At 46.9% G+C, this 18,352-nt stretch overlaps 1 protein-coding gene across 2 annotated transcripts in view; it reads right to left on the reverse strand.

Annotated features, from left to right (window-relative positions):
• Positions 1-737: 737 nt before the first annotated feature.
• The window catches only part of LOC135574671 (1-phosphatidylinositol 4,5-bisphosphate phosphodiesterase beta-4-like), a 138,401-nt gene continuing 120,786 nt past the window's right edge, over positions 738-18,352 (reverse strand). For both annotated transcript variants that reach the window (XM_065026262.1, XM_065026263.1), the window contains 2 exons: positions 12,437-12,496; positions 738-928 (listed from right to left, as the gene is read on the reverse strand). In XM_065026262.1, the coding sequence (XP_064882334.1) occupies positions 767-928; positions 12,437-12,496 (222 nt within the window). In that variant the 3' untranslated portion in view covers positions 738-766. The remainder of the gene's footprint in view (positions 929-12,436; positions 12,497-18,352) is intronic.

Genomic DNA, 18,352 nt, shown 5'->3' on the forward strand with positions numbered 1-18,352 from the left:
TCTTCATCTCTCTTTCTCTCATGTTTTCGCTATCAACATGTCTTATGATGAATCAAACTTAAAACAACTACAAGTCATCATCACCAGTTCACTGATATATCATCTGTTGGCTTCTTCAGTAATCACAAAATAAATGTGTCTTCTGGCTGGCTAGCAACAGTTTTCCCTGTCGCCACTAGAGGGCAATGTTTAACCAGACTCCTGTAAGGGCTTGATGGGAGAGAGAGAGAGAGAGAGAGAGAGAGAGAGAGAGAGAGAGAGAGAGAGAGAGAGATCAGGGCCACCCTTCCAGCATTGGAGAAAATCCCTATTTCTATGGGCACAAGCACTGTTCATGACACAAGCCTGTGTGTTTGCCTTACCCTAGCATTGTCTGGTAATGTGTATTTACCATAGCTGTGTCAGGCCTGGTTGACCAGATCAGTAATATGTGTAATGTTATATTAGCATTGAGTGTATACCCTAGCATTGTCTGGGCTGTCAGCCACCATGTACATGAAGAACAGGTTGACCAGATCAGTAATATGTGTAATGTTGTATGAATGTTGTATTAGCATTGAGTGTATACCCTAGCATTGTCTGGGCTGTCAGCCACCATGTACATGAAGGACAGGTTGACCAGATCAGTAATGTTATATTAATGTTGTATGAATGTTGTATTAGCATTGAGTGTATACCCTAGCAGTGTCTGGGCTGTCAGCCACCATGTACATGAAGAACAGGTTGACCAGATCAGTAATATGTGTAATGTTGTATGAATGTTGTATTAGCATTGAGTGTATACCCTAGCAGTGTCTGGGCTGTCAGCCACCATGTACATGAAGGACAGGTTGACGAGGTCGGTGCCACTGCAAACACAGATGACACATCCCTCCAGCTCCTCCTCCTTCTTCCCCGCTGACTCCAACAAAGACAGGATCTTAGGATCCTACAGAGAGAGAGAGGGAGAGTCTCATCAAATCTTTACAAAACATTATCATTCCATTGATTAACCACGTTATCTGGAACATCCATTTTTCAATGTAATAGGGAGTAACTGAGGATTCCCCTTTTTGAACTATCTAGTACAAGCAGAATATCTGTGGTGTGACTGAATCAACTGGATAACAACAGACGATTCATTCTGCAAGGCCCGCTTCTGTTTATTAATGCTAATAAAGACAATTATCATCAATGTGATTCTTTTTTCTGGGTTCATTGATTTAGCACCAGTTCAGTGTGATTGTGTAATTCAGTTAGGAGTCCAATAGAGATCAGCCATGAGATAAGTGGCTCTTTGTCTGTTGTTTACCAAGAAGAACACGTCCCCTTACCATACACACAGGGAGGGACACGGCCTTACACACACCACACACACACACTGTCTCACACCTAGAGCACCTTCCGTTCTGTCAACAATACACACCGGTGTGATTTCTTAAAGATGTTTAAGTATTTGTTCGGAGCTGTGCAAAGGGTTTATTCTCAGACGTTTCAGAGAAAGACACCTGCATTATAGTCAGGCATCTGTATACGAACTCCCTCAGGACCCTGGGTCCTTCCATAATTCATGTTGCCCACTTGATGCCAAATATTACACTACAGCAGGATACGACCACGGAATTACTGAGGCAGTCAATATTTAATGGAGGGAATAGCTGTGTGTGTGTGTGTGTGTGCCTGTGTTCAGCCCTGATGTTCATGAAAAGAATACTCTGCGGTTAATGTTGGCTCTATCTTCAACAAATCCTTTCTGGTTAAAGAAAGCAGAAAGGTCTTTCAGCAAAACATAACAGCCTAGACATTGACATACACAGCTTTCAATCCAAGAGTACTGAATAGCCTTTTGTCTGTTGGAAATCATTTTTCTATCGAGTCAACTAACTATATTCTAGAGCAGGGGTGTTTACTAATGGGCCAAATAAAAAAATCAGTGACGAGGGCCGGACTGTTGAATGTTCATTGTTTTTAAATGTGTGTGCATATAGTCTAGTGAACCTAATTGAACCTACTGAAAACCTAACAAATATATTACAATATGATCAGATAAATAAAGCAATATTTTCTTATGGCTCTGTCAGTAATCTTTAATTTTCAACAGACACAAAAGACAAATTTCCTTTATATAAATATCCCCATAACATGAACATTAAATGAAAGAAACCGGTATTCAAGGCACCATCAGTAGACTATATTTTCTATTTTAGCAAAAGTGGCTAAATTTTCAAAGAAAAAACAATAATAGCAATTTTCTATCATCCACTCAACTGAAATATTTTTTAAAATATAATTGGATTGAAATACAAAAATAAAGTGCAAAAATCTATTAATCAAAAACAACACTTTGTTTGTAACATGCAGTGAAAACAAATATTAAATTTTAACTTTTAAACTTGAACTGAGTAAAAACTCTAAATATGTGACCAGTAATGTTCCTTGTTTGAGGTTGAGGGTGACAAATGGTGTCCCATCTTTCCACAAGTTCATCAATGTTCGGGGTAAGGCTCTGAGCTGAAGAAATCCTCAGAATTGAGTGGAGGTGTTCAGCAGTAAGTCGACTTCTGTGTGATGTTTTGTTCAGGTTCATCAAAGAAAACAGTTGTTCACACAGGTATGTGCTGCCAAACATAGACAACGCTTGAGCAGCCTGGATGGCAGCTGGGGCATTGTGCCAGGGAGGAAAGGGCGAACTCCGTGTGCAGCACCCACTGCCGCATATTTTCCCTCAGTGCATCATTGCATTGAGGTCAATCAACTCCATTTGGAGGTTTGGTGGTGAGCTTTCCACGTCAACAGCAAATGGGTTACCGAGCAGTTCCAACCTGCTTTTTGTGCTTCAAAGTCAGCAAATGGCCGAAAGTCAGCGGCAAGCATACCTATTTTATCAGCCAACTGTGTGCTCGGAACGCACTGGTAGAGAGCTCTCTTTCATGGTCTGGCAGCTGGGAAATGGCTCAAATTGTGTTTCCGCATCTGTGTCTCCCACAGAGTCAGTTTGGTTTTAAATGCCTTCACTGTACTGTACATATCAGAGATGACAGATCCCATCCTGCAGCTGCAAGTTTATTGCATTCAGATGACTCGTAATGTCACACAGAAAGCCATTTCACACAGAAACATTTCTGTCCCAGTGTTGTGTCTTTCCCTTTTGTCCAAGAACAGACATCTCCCTCAGGAAGCTCGAAACATCTTTGAAGCACCTTCCCTGGCTTCACCTCTGTGTGTAAGGCAAATCACCATGCTCCGTTTCTAACTCCGTCAGAAATCTTGAACTGGCGGTGATTCAAACCATCTCTGATGTAACTGTCCGTGATGATGCTCATTGTGCTCCATTTTCAAGGCTTTCCGCCACTCTCCTGGTGTATGATACAATGATTCTGTCAGCCATCGTTTTCCTCTTGCATCTTTTCCCATCTTCGCCACCAGTCCGCTCCTGTGTCCACACAGGGAGCAGGGTGCTCCGGTTGTCAAACCCAATGAGTTTTTCCCAAGGCAGCTCCATCTCATTTACACATCTTGACACCTCTTCATACAAATCATGCCCCGTAGTTGTGCCATCTAGGTCTGTCCAAAATCTCTCTCTCCATCTCTCTGGAGTCCATCTCTCGGATGTCTCCATCTCTCTGTCTTCATCTCTCATCCACAGCCAAGGAATATCAATCTCTGTCTTCCATCTCTTCTGTCTCCATCTCTCTCTCTCCATCTCTCTGTCTCCATCTTTCTGTCTCCATCTTTAATCTCATCTTCTGATCTCCATCTCTCTCTCTGCCAAAATCTCTCTCTCCATCTCTCTGATTTCTCCATCTCTGTCTCCATCTCTCTGTCTCCATCTTTCTTCCATCTCCATATTCTTGTCTTTGTCCCGTCTTTCTCTCATAATGTGTCTCAGATTATCTCTTTCATCTCTCTGTCTCCATCTCAGAAGTCACACAGGTTTTCTCTCTCTCCATCTCTCTCTCTCCATCTCTCTCTGTCTCCATCTCTCTGTCCATTTTGTCTTCATCTGAAAGTTCTTTTCCATCTCGACTCTGTCTGAAATGAAGCATCTCTCTCTGTCTTCATCTCTCTGTCTTCATCTCTCTGTCTCATCTCTCTGTCTCCATAAATCAAGATCATCCGAAAATCTCTCTGTCTCCATCTCTCTGTCTCCATCTCTCTGTCTTACATCTCTAAGAAACATCATCCAAGGTCAAATCATCTTTAGAGTCAGCTAGAAACCTGGAGGGTTATAAACATTGTCAATATTTAATGCTGAATGTAGATGTACTCTAGGGATCTGAACAACTCAGCAGTCTATCATCAACATTTCCAGTTCACTCTACTACTGATCAATAGCGTATTAACGGTGGTGGGAACAGACTAACTCTGTCCTGTCTCGCATCTGTTCTGTGCCTTCTTCAAGTACCGGCTTTGACTCACCGTCATTTTTCGCTCAGGCTGGAATGGAGGAATCAAACGAGGAGATGGAGAGAAAGACGGAGAGGTAGAGAGTAAAAAGAGCGGGTGGGAAGGCATGAAGGTTGTTTGAAAGAGGGATGGACGGAGGGTGGGATAGAGAGAGGGAGGGTGGATGGGATAGAGGGAGGGAGGATGGGATAGAGGGAGGGAGGGTGGATGGGATAGAGGGAGGGAGGAGGGGTGGGATAGAGGGAGGGAGGGATGGGATGGATGACCCTTCCAGATTGGGAAAGGGTGGATTCTGGAGGGAGGGAGCATGGGATAGAGGAGGGAGGATGGGATGGACAGGGTGGGAAGGGGAGGGAGGGTGGATGGGATAGAGGGAGGGAGGACCCTGGACGGAGGGTGGGATTGAGAGGGTGGATGGGATAGAGGGAGGGAGGAAGGATGGGATAGAGGGGAGGGAGGGTCAGAGCCTGGAAGGTGGATGGGATAGAGGGAGGGAGGGAGGGAGGGGGTGGGAGAGATGAGGGAGGAATGATTAGATTAGCATTAGAGGGAGTGGGTGGATATAGAGGGAGGCGGATTTCTGGAGGGTGGGATAGAGGGTGGATGTAGAGGAGATGGATGAGAGGAGGGAGGATGGGATGGCCGGAGGGTGGGATAGAGGGAGAGGAGGGTGGATGGGATAGAGGGAGGGAGGATGGGATGGACGGAGGGGGTGGGATAGAGGGGGAGGGAGGTTAGAGGGAGGGAGGGTGGATGGGATAGAGGAGGGAGGGAGGGAGGGAGGGTGGGATAGAGGGAGGGGAGGGTGGGATAGAGGGAGGGAGGGTTGGAATGGTTGTATTAGAGGGAGGGAGGGTGAATACCTAGGAGTGTGGATGTCTGTCAGGGAGGATGGTGGACATGAAGAGGGAGGTTGACCAGATCAGTAATATGAGGGAAGGAAGGATGGGATAGAGGGAGGGAGGGTGGGATTAGCATTGAGTGTATACCCTAGCAGTGTGGGCTGTCAGGGACCATGTAGATGAAGGACAGGTTGAGAGGAGGGTGCCATGCAAACACAGATGAGAGGGATCCCTCCAGGAGTCCTAGAGGGTCAAAGACAGGATCATGGACAGAGGAAGGACAGGATGGGATACAGGTGGATGGGATAGAGGGAGGGAGGGAGTCTCATCATGTGATGGGATAGAGGGAGGGTTTATAGAATGTTATCATAGAGGGAGGGAGCATTGATTATAGAGGGAGGAGGGTGTTATCTGGGAACATCCATTTTCACATGAAGGAGGGGGAGGTGGGATAGAGGGAGGTGGATTTTGAGGGACTATCTAGTACAAGCAGAATATCAGCTCCTGGGACTGAATCAACTGGATAACAACAAAGCAGGGAGGATTAGAGGAGGGGAGGGTGGATTTGGGATAGAGGCTAATAAAGAGGATTATATCAATGTGAACATTTTTCTGGGTTCATTGATTTGGGACCAGTTCAGTGGATGGGATTGTTTTCAGTGTAATAGGGGAGTCCAGGATGGGATAGAGGGAGATATGGGATAGGAGAGGAGATAGGGAGGATGGGATTCTTTTAGAGGAGGTCTGTGGGATTAGGGAGGGTGGGATAGAGAGGGACAGGGTGGTGATGGGAGAGAGAGGAGGGAGGGTGGGATAGAGGGAGGGAGGATGGGATAGACAGAGGGAGCAGAATATGGATACTCTTGGAGGGTGGGATAGAGGGAGAGAGGGAGGGATGGGATAGAGGCCCGGGATGGATTAGAGGGAGGGATATAGAGGGAGAGGAGGATGGGGATAGAGGGAGGATTCTGGATGGGATAGAGGAGGGATTATCATAGAGGGAGGGAGACACTGATTAGAGTTCAGGATTGGGGAATAGAGGGAGGGAGGAGGTGGGATAGAGGGAGGGATCTGGGATAGAGGGAAGAGGCTTTAGAGGGTATTTGGATAGAGGGAGGGAGGATGGATGGGATAGAGTGGAGGGATGGGATAGGAGGGAGGGACGTTGGGATAGAGGGAGAGGGAGGGTGGATGGGATAGAGGGACCTGGATCACAGAGGGAGGGAGCATGGGATAGAGGGAGGGAGGATGGGATAGAGAGAGGGAGGGAGGATCAGAGGGAGGGAGTGATGGGATAGAGGGAGGAGGGAGGGAGGATGGGATAGAGGGAGGGAGGGAGGATGGGATAGAGGGAGGGAGGTGGGATAGAGGGAGGGAGGGTGGGATAGAGAGAGGGAGGATGATGGGATAGAGGGAGGAGGGTGGGATAGAGGGAGGGAGGATGGATGGGATAGGGACTATAGAGAGGGAGGGAGGATGGGATAGAGGGAGGAGGGTGGATGGGATAGAGGGAGGGAGGGAGGATGGGATAGAGATTTAAGGAGGAGGGATGGGATAGCTGTGTGTGTGTGTGATAGAGGGAGGGAGGATGTTCAGGGAGGGATGATTGGATAGAGGGAGGGTGGGTGGAATAGGATCTGGACGGAGGGTTAAGGTTGGGCTAGAGGGAGGGATCTGGGATCAGACAAATCCTTTCTGGAGGATGGGAAGACGGAAGGAAGGATGGGATAGAGGGAGGGAGGGTCTTTAGAGGGGAGTGGATTTTAATGGAGCTAAACATAACAGCCTAGGACGGAGGGTGGGATTGAGGGTGGATACACAGGATTCAATGGGACTGGGAATAGCCTTTTGTCTGTTGGATAGGGATCATGGGATTTTAGAGGGAGGGATGGGGATCTGGATGGATAGTCAAGGGTGGGATAAGGGAGGGAGGGATGGGATAGAGGGAGGGATATGGGATAGAGGGAGGGAGGATGGGATTACAGTATCCCTCCCAGGATATAGAGGGAGGGAGAAATGGGATGGATCAGGGAGGTCAAATAGGGACAGGCTTTAGGAGGATGGATAGACAGCTAGAAACCTGGAGAGGGGTTATAAGGGAGGGTATTCAATATGTTAATGTTGCTGAATGGATAGATGGGTACTTGGATCTAGGGTGAAGGAGGGAGGATGGGATAGAGCAGCAGTAACCTGGATAGGAGGGAGGATGGATAGAGGGAGGGATATAGGGAGGATGGATTTCACCAACATGGGATTTAGAGGGAGAGGATGGGACTAGAGGGACTGATGGGATAGCGAGGAGGATGGGATAGAGAGAGGGAGGATGGATGGATAGAGGGTGGGATAGAGGGAGGGAGGATGGATGGGTTAGCTCTGTTCTGTGGCCTAGAGGGAGGGACTTCAGAGGGACCGCTGCCATAACGGATGGAGGGAGGGAGGGTGGGATAGAGGGAGGAGGAGGATGGGATAGAGGGAGGAGGACTTGGCCCTCAGGCTGGAATGGAGGGTCTTAGAGGGTCGAGGGAGGGATGGATGGGATAGAGGGAGGGAGGGAGAGGATAGAGGGAGGAGGGGGTGGGAGGAGGGATGAAGGTGGATGTTAGAGGGAGGGAGGGATGGGATAGAGGGGAGGATGGGACGGAGGGTGGGATAGAGAGAGGGGTGGATGGGTGGATGGGATAGAGGGAGGAGGAGAATGGATGGGATAGAGGGAGGGTGGATGGGATGGGGAGGGTGGGATAGAGGGAGGGGGATGGATGGGATAGAGGAGGGAGGGTGGGATAGAGGGAGGGAGGGTGGATGGGATAGGGAGGAGGGAGGGAGGGGATGGGATGGAGAGGGGGAGGATGGGATAGAGGGAGGGAGGGTGGGATAGAGGGAGGGAGGGTGGATGGGATAGAGGGAGGGGTGGATGGGATGGAGGGAGGGTGGGATAGAGGAGGGAGGGTGGATGGGATAGAGGGAGGGAGGATGGGATGGACGGAGGATGGGATAGAGGGAGGGAGGGGGTGGATGGGATAGGGAGGAGGGAGGGTAGAGGGAGGGAGGATGGGATAGAGGGAGGAGGATGGGATGGATAGAGGGAGGGAGGGTGGGATAGAGGGAGGGAAGGTGGATGGGATAGAGGGAGGGAGGGAGGGAGGGGTGGGATAGAGGGAGGGAGGAGGATGGGATAGAGGGAGGGTGGATGGGATAGAGGGTGGATGGGGAGGGAGGATGGGATGGATGGGATGGAGGAGGGATGGGATAGAGGAGGGAGAGGGGGGTGGGATAGAGTGGAGGGAGGGTGGATAGAGGGAGGGAGGATGGATAGAGAGGGAGGGGAGGATGGGATAGAGGGGGATTGGGATGGGAGGGAGGGAGGATGGGATGGAGGGAGGGAGGGAGGTGGATGGGATAGAGGGAGGGAGGATGGGATGGAGGGAGGAGGGTGGATGGGATAGAGGGGATGGGATAGAGGAGGAGGGGGAGGATGGGAGGGAGGGTGGATGGGAAGGGGAGGGGATGGGATAGAGGGAGGGAGAGGATGGGATAGAGGGAGGGAGAGGGAGGGTGGGATAGAGGGAGGGGGTGGATGGGATAGAGGGAGGAGGATGGGATGGAGGGAGGGTGGGATAGAGGGAGGGAGGGGTGGGATAGAGGGAGGGATGGATGGGATAGACGGAGGGAGGATGGGATGGAGGGAGGGTGGGATAGAGGGAGGGAGGGAGGATAGAGGGAGGGAGGGTGGGGGATATGGGAGAGGGAGGGAGGATGGGATAGGGAGGGAGGATGGGGGATGGGATAGGGGGAGAGGGAGGTGGATGGGGGAGGGGAGGGAGGGATGGGATAGAGGGAGGGAGGAAGGATGGGATAGAGGGAGGGTGGGTGGGATAGAGGGAGGGAGGGAGGGATGGATGGGATAGAGAGGGAGGGAGGGATGGGATAGAGGGAGGGAGGGGATGGATGGGATAGAGGGAGGGAGGTGGATGGGATGGGGGAGGGAGGAGGATGGGATAGAGGGAGGGAGGATGGATGGGATGGGGAGGGAGGGTGGGATAGAGGGAGATAGAGGAGGGATGGGATAGAGGGAGGGTGGATGGGATAGAGGGAGGGAGGAGGTGGATGGGATAGGGAGGGAGGGAGGATGGGATAGAGGGAGGGAGGATGGGATAGAGGGAGGGAAGGTGGATGGGATAGAGGGAGGGAGGATGGGATGGGGAGGGTGGATAGAGGGAGGGAGGATGGGATGGGATAGAGGGAGGGGGTGGGATAGAGGGAGGGTGGGTGGATGGGATAGAGGGAGGGGATGGGATGGAGGGAGGGTGGGATAGAGGGAGGGAGGGAGGAAGGATGGGATAGAGGGGGAGGGAGGGTGGGATAGAGATAGGAGGGAGGGGTGGATGGGACGGAGGGTGGGATAGAGGGAGGGTGGGAGGATGGGATGGATGGGATAGGGGGAGGGAGGATGGGATAGAGGGAGGATGGGGGGAGGATGGGAGGATGGGATGGGAGGGAGGATGGGATAGAGGGAGGGAGGGAGGATGGGGAGGGAGGGAGGATGGGATGGACGGAGGGTGGGATAGAGGGAGGGAGGATGGGATAGAGGGAGGGGAGGAAGGATGGGATGGAAGGAGGGTGGGATGGGATAGAGGGAGGGAGGTGGATGGGATAGAGGGGAGGGAGGAGGGAGGAGGAGGGGATGGGATGGGATAGAGGGAGGGAGGGTGGGATAGAGAGGGAGGGAGGATGGGATAGAGGGAGGGATGGATAGAGGAGAGGAGGGAGGATGGGGAGGGAGGATGGGATAGAGGGAGGAGGGAGGATGGGATAGAGGGAGGGAGGGAGGATGGGATAGAGGGAGGGAGGATGGGATAGAGGGAGGGAGGGAGGATGGGATGGAGGGAGGGAGGGTGGGATAGAGGGAGGGAGGGAGGGAGGGTGGGATAGAGGGAGGGAGGATGGGATAGAGGGAGGGGGAGGGGAGGAGGGATGGGATGGGAGGGAGAGGGAGGGAGGAGGATGGGATAGAGGGAGGGAGGATGGATGGGATAGAGGGAGGGAGGGAGGATGGGATAGAGAGAGGGAGGGAGATGGGAGGGAGGGAGGTGGATGGGATAGAGGGAGGTGGGAGGGAGGAGGATGGGATAGAGGGAGGGAGGGAGGATGGGATAGAGGGAGGGAGGATGGGATAGAGGGAGGGGAGGGAGGATGGGATAGGGAGGGAGGGTGGGATAGAGGGAGGGGGATGGGATAGAGGGGAGGGTGGATGGGATAGAGGGAGGGAGGATGGGATGGGATAGGATGGGGAGGGAGGATGGGATAGAGGGAGGGAGGGAGGATGGGATAGAGGGAGGGAGGGATGGGGATAGAGGGAGGGAGGATGGGATAGAGGGGAGGGAGGATGGGATAGAGGGAGGGAGGGAGGATGGGATAGAGGGAGGGAGGATGGGATAGAGGGAGGGATAGATGGGATAGAGGAGGGATGGGATAGAGGGAGGATGGGATAGAGGGAGGGCGGATGGGAGAGGGAGGGAGGATGGGATAGAGGGAGGGAGGGGGAGGTGGGATAGAGGGAGGGAGGATGGATGGGATAGAGGGAGGGAGGGTGGGATAGAGGGAGGGAGGATGGATGGGATAGAGGAGGGAGGGTGGGATAGAGGGAGGGAGGATGGGATAGAGGGAGGGGGGGGGAGGGAGGGATGGGATAGAGGGGGGGGAGGGAGGGAGGAGTGGGATAGAGGGAGGGAGGGAGGGATGGGATAGGGAGGGGGAGGGAGGAGGGAAGGATGGGATAGAGAGAGGGAGGGATGGGATAGGGTGGGGAGGGAGGAGGATGGGATAGAGGGAGGGAGGGTGGGATAGAGGGAGAGGATGGGATAGAGGGAGGGAGGGTGGAGGGAGGGAGGGTGGGATAGAGGGGAGGGGGTGGGATGAGGGAGGAGGGTGGGAGGGAGGGTGGGATAGAGGGGGGAGGAAGGATGGGATAGAGGGAGGGAGGGTGGATGGGATAGAGGGAGGTAGGATGGGATGGACGGAGGGTGGGATAGAGGGAGGGAGGGTGGATGGGATAGAGGGGGAGGGTGGGATAGAGGGAGGGAGGGTGGATGGGATAGAGGAGGGTGGATGGGATAGAGGGAGGGAGGATGGGATAGAGGGAGGGAGTATGGGATAGAGGGAGGGAGGATGGGATAGAGGGAGGGAGGAAGGATGGGATAGAGAGGGAGGGTGGGATAGAGAGAGGGGGTGGGATAGAGGGAGGGAGGGTGGGATAGAGGGAGGGAGGGTGGGATAGAGGGAGGGAGGATGGGATAGAGGGGGAGGGTGGGAGAGGGAGGGGGAGGGAGGGTGGGATAGAGGGAGGGAGGGTGGGATAGAGGGAGGGAGGGAGAATGGATGGGATAGAGGGAGGGAGGCAGGATGGGATAGAGGGAGGGAGGGTGGGATAGAGGGAGGGCGGATGGGATAGAGGGAGGGAGGGTGGGATAGAGGGAGGGAGTATGGGATAGAGGGAGGGAGGATGGGATAGAGGGAGGGAGGAAGGATGGGATAGAGAGAGGGAGGGTGGGATAGAGAGAGGGAGGGTGGGATAGAGGGAGGGAGGGTGGGATAGAGGGAGGGAGGGTGGGATAGAGGGAGGGAGGATGGGATAGAGGGGGGGAGGGTGGGAGAGGGAGGGAGGGAGGGTGGGATAGAGGGAGGGAGGGTGGGATAGAGGAGGAGGAGGGAGAATGGATGGGATAGAGGGAGGGAGGCAGGATGGGATAGAGGGAGGGAGGGTGGGATAGAGGGAGGGCGGATGGGATAGAGGGAGGGAGGGTGGGATAGAGGGAGGGAGGATGGGATAGAGGGAGGGAGGGTGGGATAGAGGGAGGGAGGGTGGGATAGAGGGAGGGAGGGAGAATGGATGGGATAGAGGGAGGGAGGCAGGATGGGATAGAGGGAGGGAGGGTGGGATAGAGAGGGAGGGATGGCGGATGGGATAGAGGGAGGGAGGATGGGATAGAGGGAGGGTGGATGGGATAGAGGGGGAGGGAGGGAGGGTGGGATAGAGGGAGGGTGGGATAGAGGGAGGGAGGGAGGATGGATGGGATAGAGGGAGGGAGGGTGGGATAGAGGGAGGGAGGATGGGATAGAGGGGGAAGAGGGAGGCAGGATGGGATAGAGGGAGGGAGGGTGGGATAGAGGGAGGGATAGAAAGGGGTGAAATTGTGTTTCCATAATCTCACCCTTGGAACAGCTCCGACTCGAATACTGTTGATCAGAGAACATTCTAGAACCTGGCCCTCCTGTAGAGAGAAACAGATGGAGAGAGAGAGAGAAACAGATGGGGGGAGAGAGAGAGAGAGAGAGAAAGAAAATAGAGATCGTCAATATCGCCAAATAAAACAGACATACTCCGACCCTACCTCCCTAGCTTTGTTTGATTACTGTAGCAACCTAACTGTCACTTCCAGAAGTCCCATAGACATTTTGTCTACAGCTAGTGACAAGACATGTCTGTTCTCAAGGACACACCCCACGTAGCATGGATAAATACAGTACCTTAGAGATACAGTAATATTATACATTGCTATCCTCTTACACAACGGCTAAATCACAATGGTGTGATGGATAACAATGGGCTTCCTCTCCAACCAGCATTACCTTAAACCATCAGTAGCCAACCCTCCTAATTGGAAGACTCAGGTGTGCAAGAGCAGGGCTAGAACAAAAGCCTGCACACCCAGTATCTAACTCGCCAGGAGTAGGGTATAGGCTACCACTGCCTTATAAGTGGTGATAAATGCTGTAGTTAACGAGGATAAGTGTTAGTGAGGATATGGGCCTATATCTCCTCTATAGGGAGGGTTCATTTCACACAGCCCTCTCAATGGCTCCATTCTATACCACTGTCTTTCTTTATCTCTCTGAATAAACTCATTCTATACCACTGTCTTTCTTTATCTCTCTGAATAAACTCATTCTATACCACTGTCTTTCTTTATCTCTCTGAATAAACTCATTCTATACCACTGTCTTTCTTTATCTCTCTGAATAAACTCATTCTATACCACTGTCTTTCTTTATCTCTCTGAATAAACTCATTCTATACCACTGTCTTTCTTTATCTCTCTGAATAAACTCATTCTATACCACTGTCTTTCTTTATCTCTCTGAATAAACTCATTCTATACCACTGTCTTTCTTTATCTCTCTGAATAAACTATTCATCTCTCTGAATAAACTCATTCTATACCACTGTCTTTCTTTATCTCTCTGAATAAACTCATTCTATACCACTGTCTTTCTTTATCTCTCTGAATAAACTCATTCTATACCACTGTCTTTCTTTATCTCTCTGAATAAACTCATTCTATACCACTGTCTTTCTTTATCTCTCTGAATAAACTCATTCTATACCACTGTCTTTCTTTATCTCTCTGAATAAACTCTTTATCTCTCTGAATTCTATACCACTGTCTTATCTTTATCTCTCTGAATAAACTCATTCTATACCACTGTCTTTCTTTATCTCTCTGAATAAACTCATTCTATACCACTGTCTTTCTTTATCTCTCTGAATAAACTCATTCTATCTCTCTGAATAAACTCATTCTATACCACTGTCTTTACCACTTTATCTCTCTGAATAAACTACATTCTATACCACTGAATAAACTCTTTACCACTGTTTATCTCTCTTTCTTATCTCTCTGAATAAACTCATTCTATACCACTGTCTTTATTTCTTTATCTCTCTGAATAAACTCATTCTATACCACTGTCTTTCTTTATCTCTCTGAATTCATTCTATACCACTGTCTTTCTTTATCTCTCTGAATAAACTCATTCTATACCACTGTCTTTCTTTATCTCTCTGAATAAACTCATTCTATACCACTGTCTTTCTTTATCTCTCTGAATAAACTCATTCTATACCACTGTCTTTCTTTATCTCTCTGAATAAACTCATTCTATACCACTGTCTTTCTTTCTTTGAATCTCTCTGAATAAACTCATTCTATACCACTGTCTTTCTTTATCTCTCTGAATAAACTCATTCTATACCACTGTCTTTCTTTATCTCTCTGAATAAACTCATTCTGAATAAACCTATACCACTGTCTTTCTTTATCTGAATCTATCTGTCTTTCTTTATCTCTCTGAATAAACTACCATTCTATACCACTGTCTTTCTTTATCTCTCTGAATAAACTCATTCTATACCACTGTCTTTCTTTATCTCTCTGAATAAACTCATTCTATACCACTGTCTTTCTTTATCTCTCTGAATAAACTCATTCTATACCACTGTCTTTCTTTATCTCTCTGAATAAACTCATTCTATACCACTGTCTTTCTTTATCTCTCTGAATAAACTCATTCTATACCACTGTCTTTCTTTATCTCTCTGAATAAACTCATTCTATACCACTGTCTTTCTTTATCTCTCTGAATAAACTCATTCTATACCACTGTCTTTCTTTATCTCTCTGAATAAACTCATTCTATACCACTGTCTTTCTTTATCTCTCTGAATAAACTACATTCTATACCACTGAATAAACTCATTCTATACCACTGTCTTTCTTTATCTCTCTGAATAAAACTCATTCTATCTGAATAAACTACATATCTACCACTGTCTTTCTTTATCTCTCTGAATTTATCACTGTCTTTCTCTGAATAAACTCATTCTATACCACTGTCTTTCTTTATCTCTCTGAATAAACTCATTCTATACCACTGTCTTTCTTTATCTCTCTGAATAAACTCATTCTATACCACTGTCTTTCTTTATCTCTCTGAATAAACTCATTCTATACCACTGTCTTTCTTTATCTCTCTGAATAAACTCATTCTATACCACTGTCTTTCTTTATCTCTCTGAATAAATCTCTCTGAATAAACATTCTATACCACTGTCTTTCTTTATCTCTCTGAATAAACTCATTCTATACCACTGTCTTTCTTTATCTCTCTGAATAAACTCATTCTATACCATCTCTCTGAATAAACTACATTCTATACCACTGTCTTTCTCTGAATAAATCTCTCTGTCTTGAATCTTTATCTCTCTGAATAAACTAAACTCATTCTATACCACTGTCTTTCTTTATCTCTCTGAATAAACTCATTCTATACCACTGTCTTTCTTTATCTCTCTGAATAAACTCATTCTATACCACTGTCTTTCTTTATCTCTCTGAATCATTCTATACCACTGTCTTTCTTTATCTCTCTGAATAAACTCATTCTATACCACTGTCTTTCTTTATCTCTCTGAATAAACTCATTCTATACCACTGTCTTTCTTTATCTCTCTGAATAAACTCATTCTATACCACTGTCTTTCTTTATCTCTCTGATTCTATACCAATCTCTCTGAATAAACTCATTCTATACCACTGTCTTTCTTTATCTCTCTGAATAAACTCATTCTATACCACTGTCTTTCTTTATCTCTCTGAATAAACTCATTCTATACCACTGTCTTTCTTTATCTCTGAATAAACTCATTCTATAAACTCATTCTATACTGAATAAACTCATTCCACTGAATCTACATTTTCTTTATCTCTCTGAATAAACTCATTCTATACCACTGTCTTTCTTTATCTCTCTGAATAAACTCATTCTATACCTTTACTGAATAAACTCATTCTATACCTCTTTATCTCTCTGAATAAACTCATTCTATACCACTGTCTTTCTTTATCTCTCTGAATAAACTACATTCTATACCACTGTCTTTCTTTATCTCTCTGAATAAACCATTCTATACCACTGTCTCTGAATAAACTACATTCTATACCACTGTCTTTCTTTATCTCTCTGAATAAACTACATTCTATACCACTGTCTTTCTTTATCTCTCTGAATAAACTACATTCTATACCACTGTCTTTCTTTATCTCTCTGAATAAACTACATTCTATACCACTGTCTTTCTTTATCTCTCTGAATATCTCTCTGAATAAACTCATTCTATACCACTGTCTTTCTTTATCTCTCTGAATAAACTCATTCTATACCACTGTCTTTCTCTGAATATTTCTACCACTGTCTTTCTTTATCTCTGAATAAACTACATTCTATACCACTGTCTTTCTTTATCTCTCTGAATAAACTCATTCTATACCACTGTCTTTCTTTATCTCTCTGAATAAACTCATTCTATACCACTGTCTTTCTTTATCTCTCTGAATAAACTCATTCTATACTGTCTTTCTTTATCTCTCTGAATAAACTCATTCTATACCACTGTCTTTCTTTATCTCTCTGAATAAACTCATTCTATACCACTGTCTTTCTTTATCTCTCTGAATAAACTACATTCTATACCACTGTCTTTCTTTATCTCTCTGAATAAACTCATTCTATACCACTGTCTTTCTTTATCTCTCTGAATAAACTCATTCTATACCACTGTCTTTATCTCTCTGAATAAACTCATTCTATACCACTGTCTTTCTTTATCTCTCTGAATAAACTACATTCTATACCACTGTCTTTCTTTATCTCTCTGAATAAACTCACTGTCTTTCTTTATCTCTCTGAATAAACTCCATTCTATACACTGTCTTTCTTTATCTCTCTGAATAAACTAAACATCTTTCTTTATCTCTCTGAATAACTCCATTCTATATCTCTGAATAAACTCATTCTATACCACTGTTATCTCTCTGAATAAACTGTCTTTCTTTATCTCTCTGAATAAACTCATTCTATACCACTGTCTTTCTTTATCTCTCTGAATAAACTACATTCTATACCACTGTCTTTCTTTATCTCTCTGAATAAACTCATTCTATACCACTGTCTTTCTTTATCTCTCTGAATAAACTCATTCTATACCACTGTCTTTCTTTATCTCTCTGAATAAACTCATTCTATACCACTGTCTTTCTTTATCTCTCTGAATAAACTACATTCTATACCACTGTCTTTCTTTATCTCTCTTTATACCACTGTCTTTCTTTATCTCTCTGAATAAACTCATTCTATACCACTGTCTTTCTTTATCTCTCTGAATAAACTCATTCTATACCACTGTCTTTCTTTATCTCTCTGAATAAACATTCTATACCACTGTCTTTCTTTATCTCTCTGAATAAACTCATTCTATACCACTGTCTTTCTTTATCTCTCTGAATAAACTCATTCTATACCACTGTCTTTCTTTATCTCTCTGAATCATTCTATACCACTGTCTTTCTTTATCTCTCTGAATAAATCTCTCTCATTCTATACCACTGTCTTTCTTTTCTCTCTGAATAAACTCATTCTATCTGAATAAACTCATTCTATACCACTGTCTTTCTTTATCTCTCTGAATAAACTCATTCTATACCACTGTCTTTCTTTATCTCTCTGAATAAACTACATTCTATACCACTGTCTTTCTTTACCACTGTCTTTCTTTATCTCTGAATAAACTACATTCTATACCACTGTCTTTCTTTATGTCTTTCTTTATCTCTCTGAATAAACTCATTCTATACCACTGTCTTTCTTTATCTCTCTGAATAAACTACATTATATACCACTGTCTTTCTTTATCTCTCTGAATAAACTCATTCTATACCACTGTCTTTCTTTATCTCTCTGAATAAACTCATTCTATACCACTGTCTTTCTTTATCTCTCTGAATAAACTCATTCTATACCACTGTCTTTCTTTATCTCTCTGAATAAACTACATTCTATACCACTGTCTTTTGTCACGCCCTGGTCGTAATATATTGTGTTTGTCTTCATTTATTTGGTCAGGCCAGGGTGTGACATGGGTTTATTGTGGTGTGTTTTGTCTTGGGGTTTTGTGGGGTGTTGGGTGTGTGGCTTAGTGGGGTTATCTAACAAAGTCTATGGCTGTCTGGAGTGGTTCTCAATCAGAGGCAGGTGTGTATCGTTGTCTCTGATTGGGAACCATATTTAGGCAGCCATATTCTTTGAGTGTTTTGTGGGTGATTGTTCCTGTCTTTGTGTTTGCACCAGATAGGGCTGTTTCGGTTTTCACATTTCATTATTTTGTAGTTTCTTCATGTATAGTTTTTTCCTTCATTAAAATATCATGAATCATCATCACGCTGCATTTTGGTCCGACTCTCCTTCCCCACAAGAAAGCCGTTACATCTTTCTTTATCTCTCTGAATAAACTC

The sequence above is a fragment of the Oncorhynchus nerka genome, linkage group LG13 (assembly GCF_034236695.1).
Source record: "Oncorhynchus nerka isolate Pitt River linkage group LG13, Oner_Uvic_2.0, whole genome shotgun sequence".
Lineage (NCBI taxonomy): Eukaryota > Metazoa > Chordata > Actinopteri > Salmoniformes > Salmonidae > Oncorhynchus > Oncorhynchus nerka.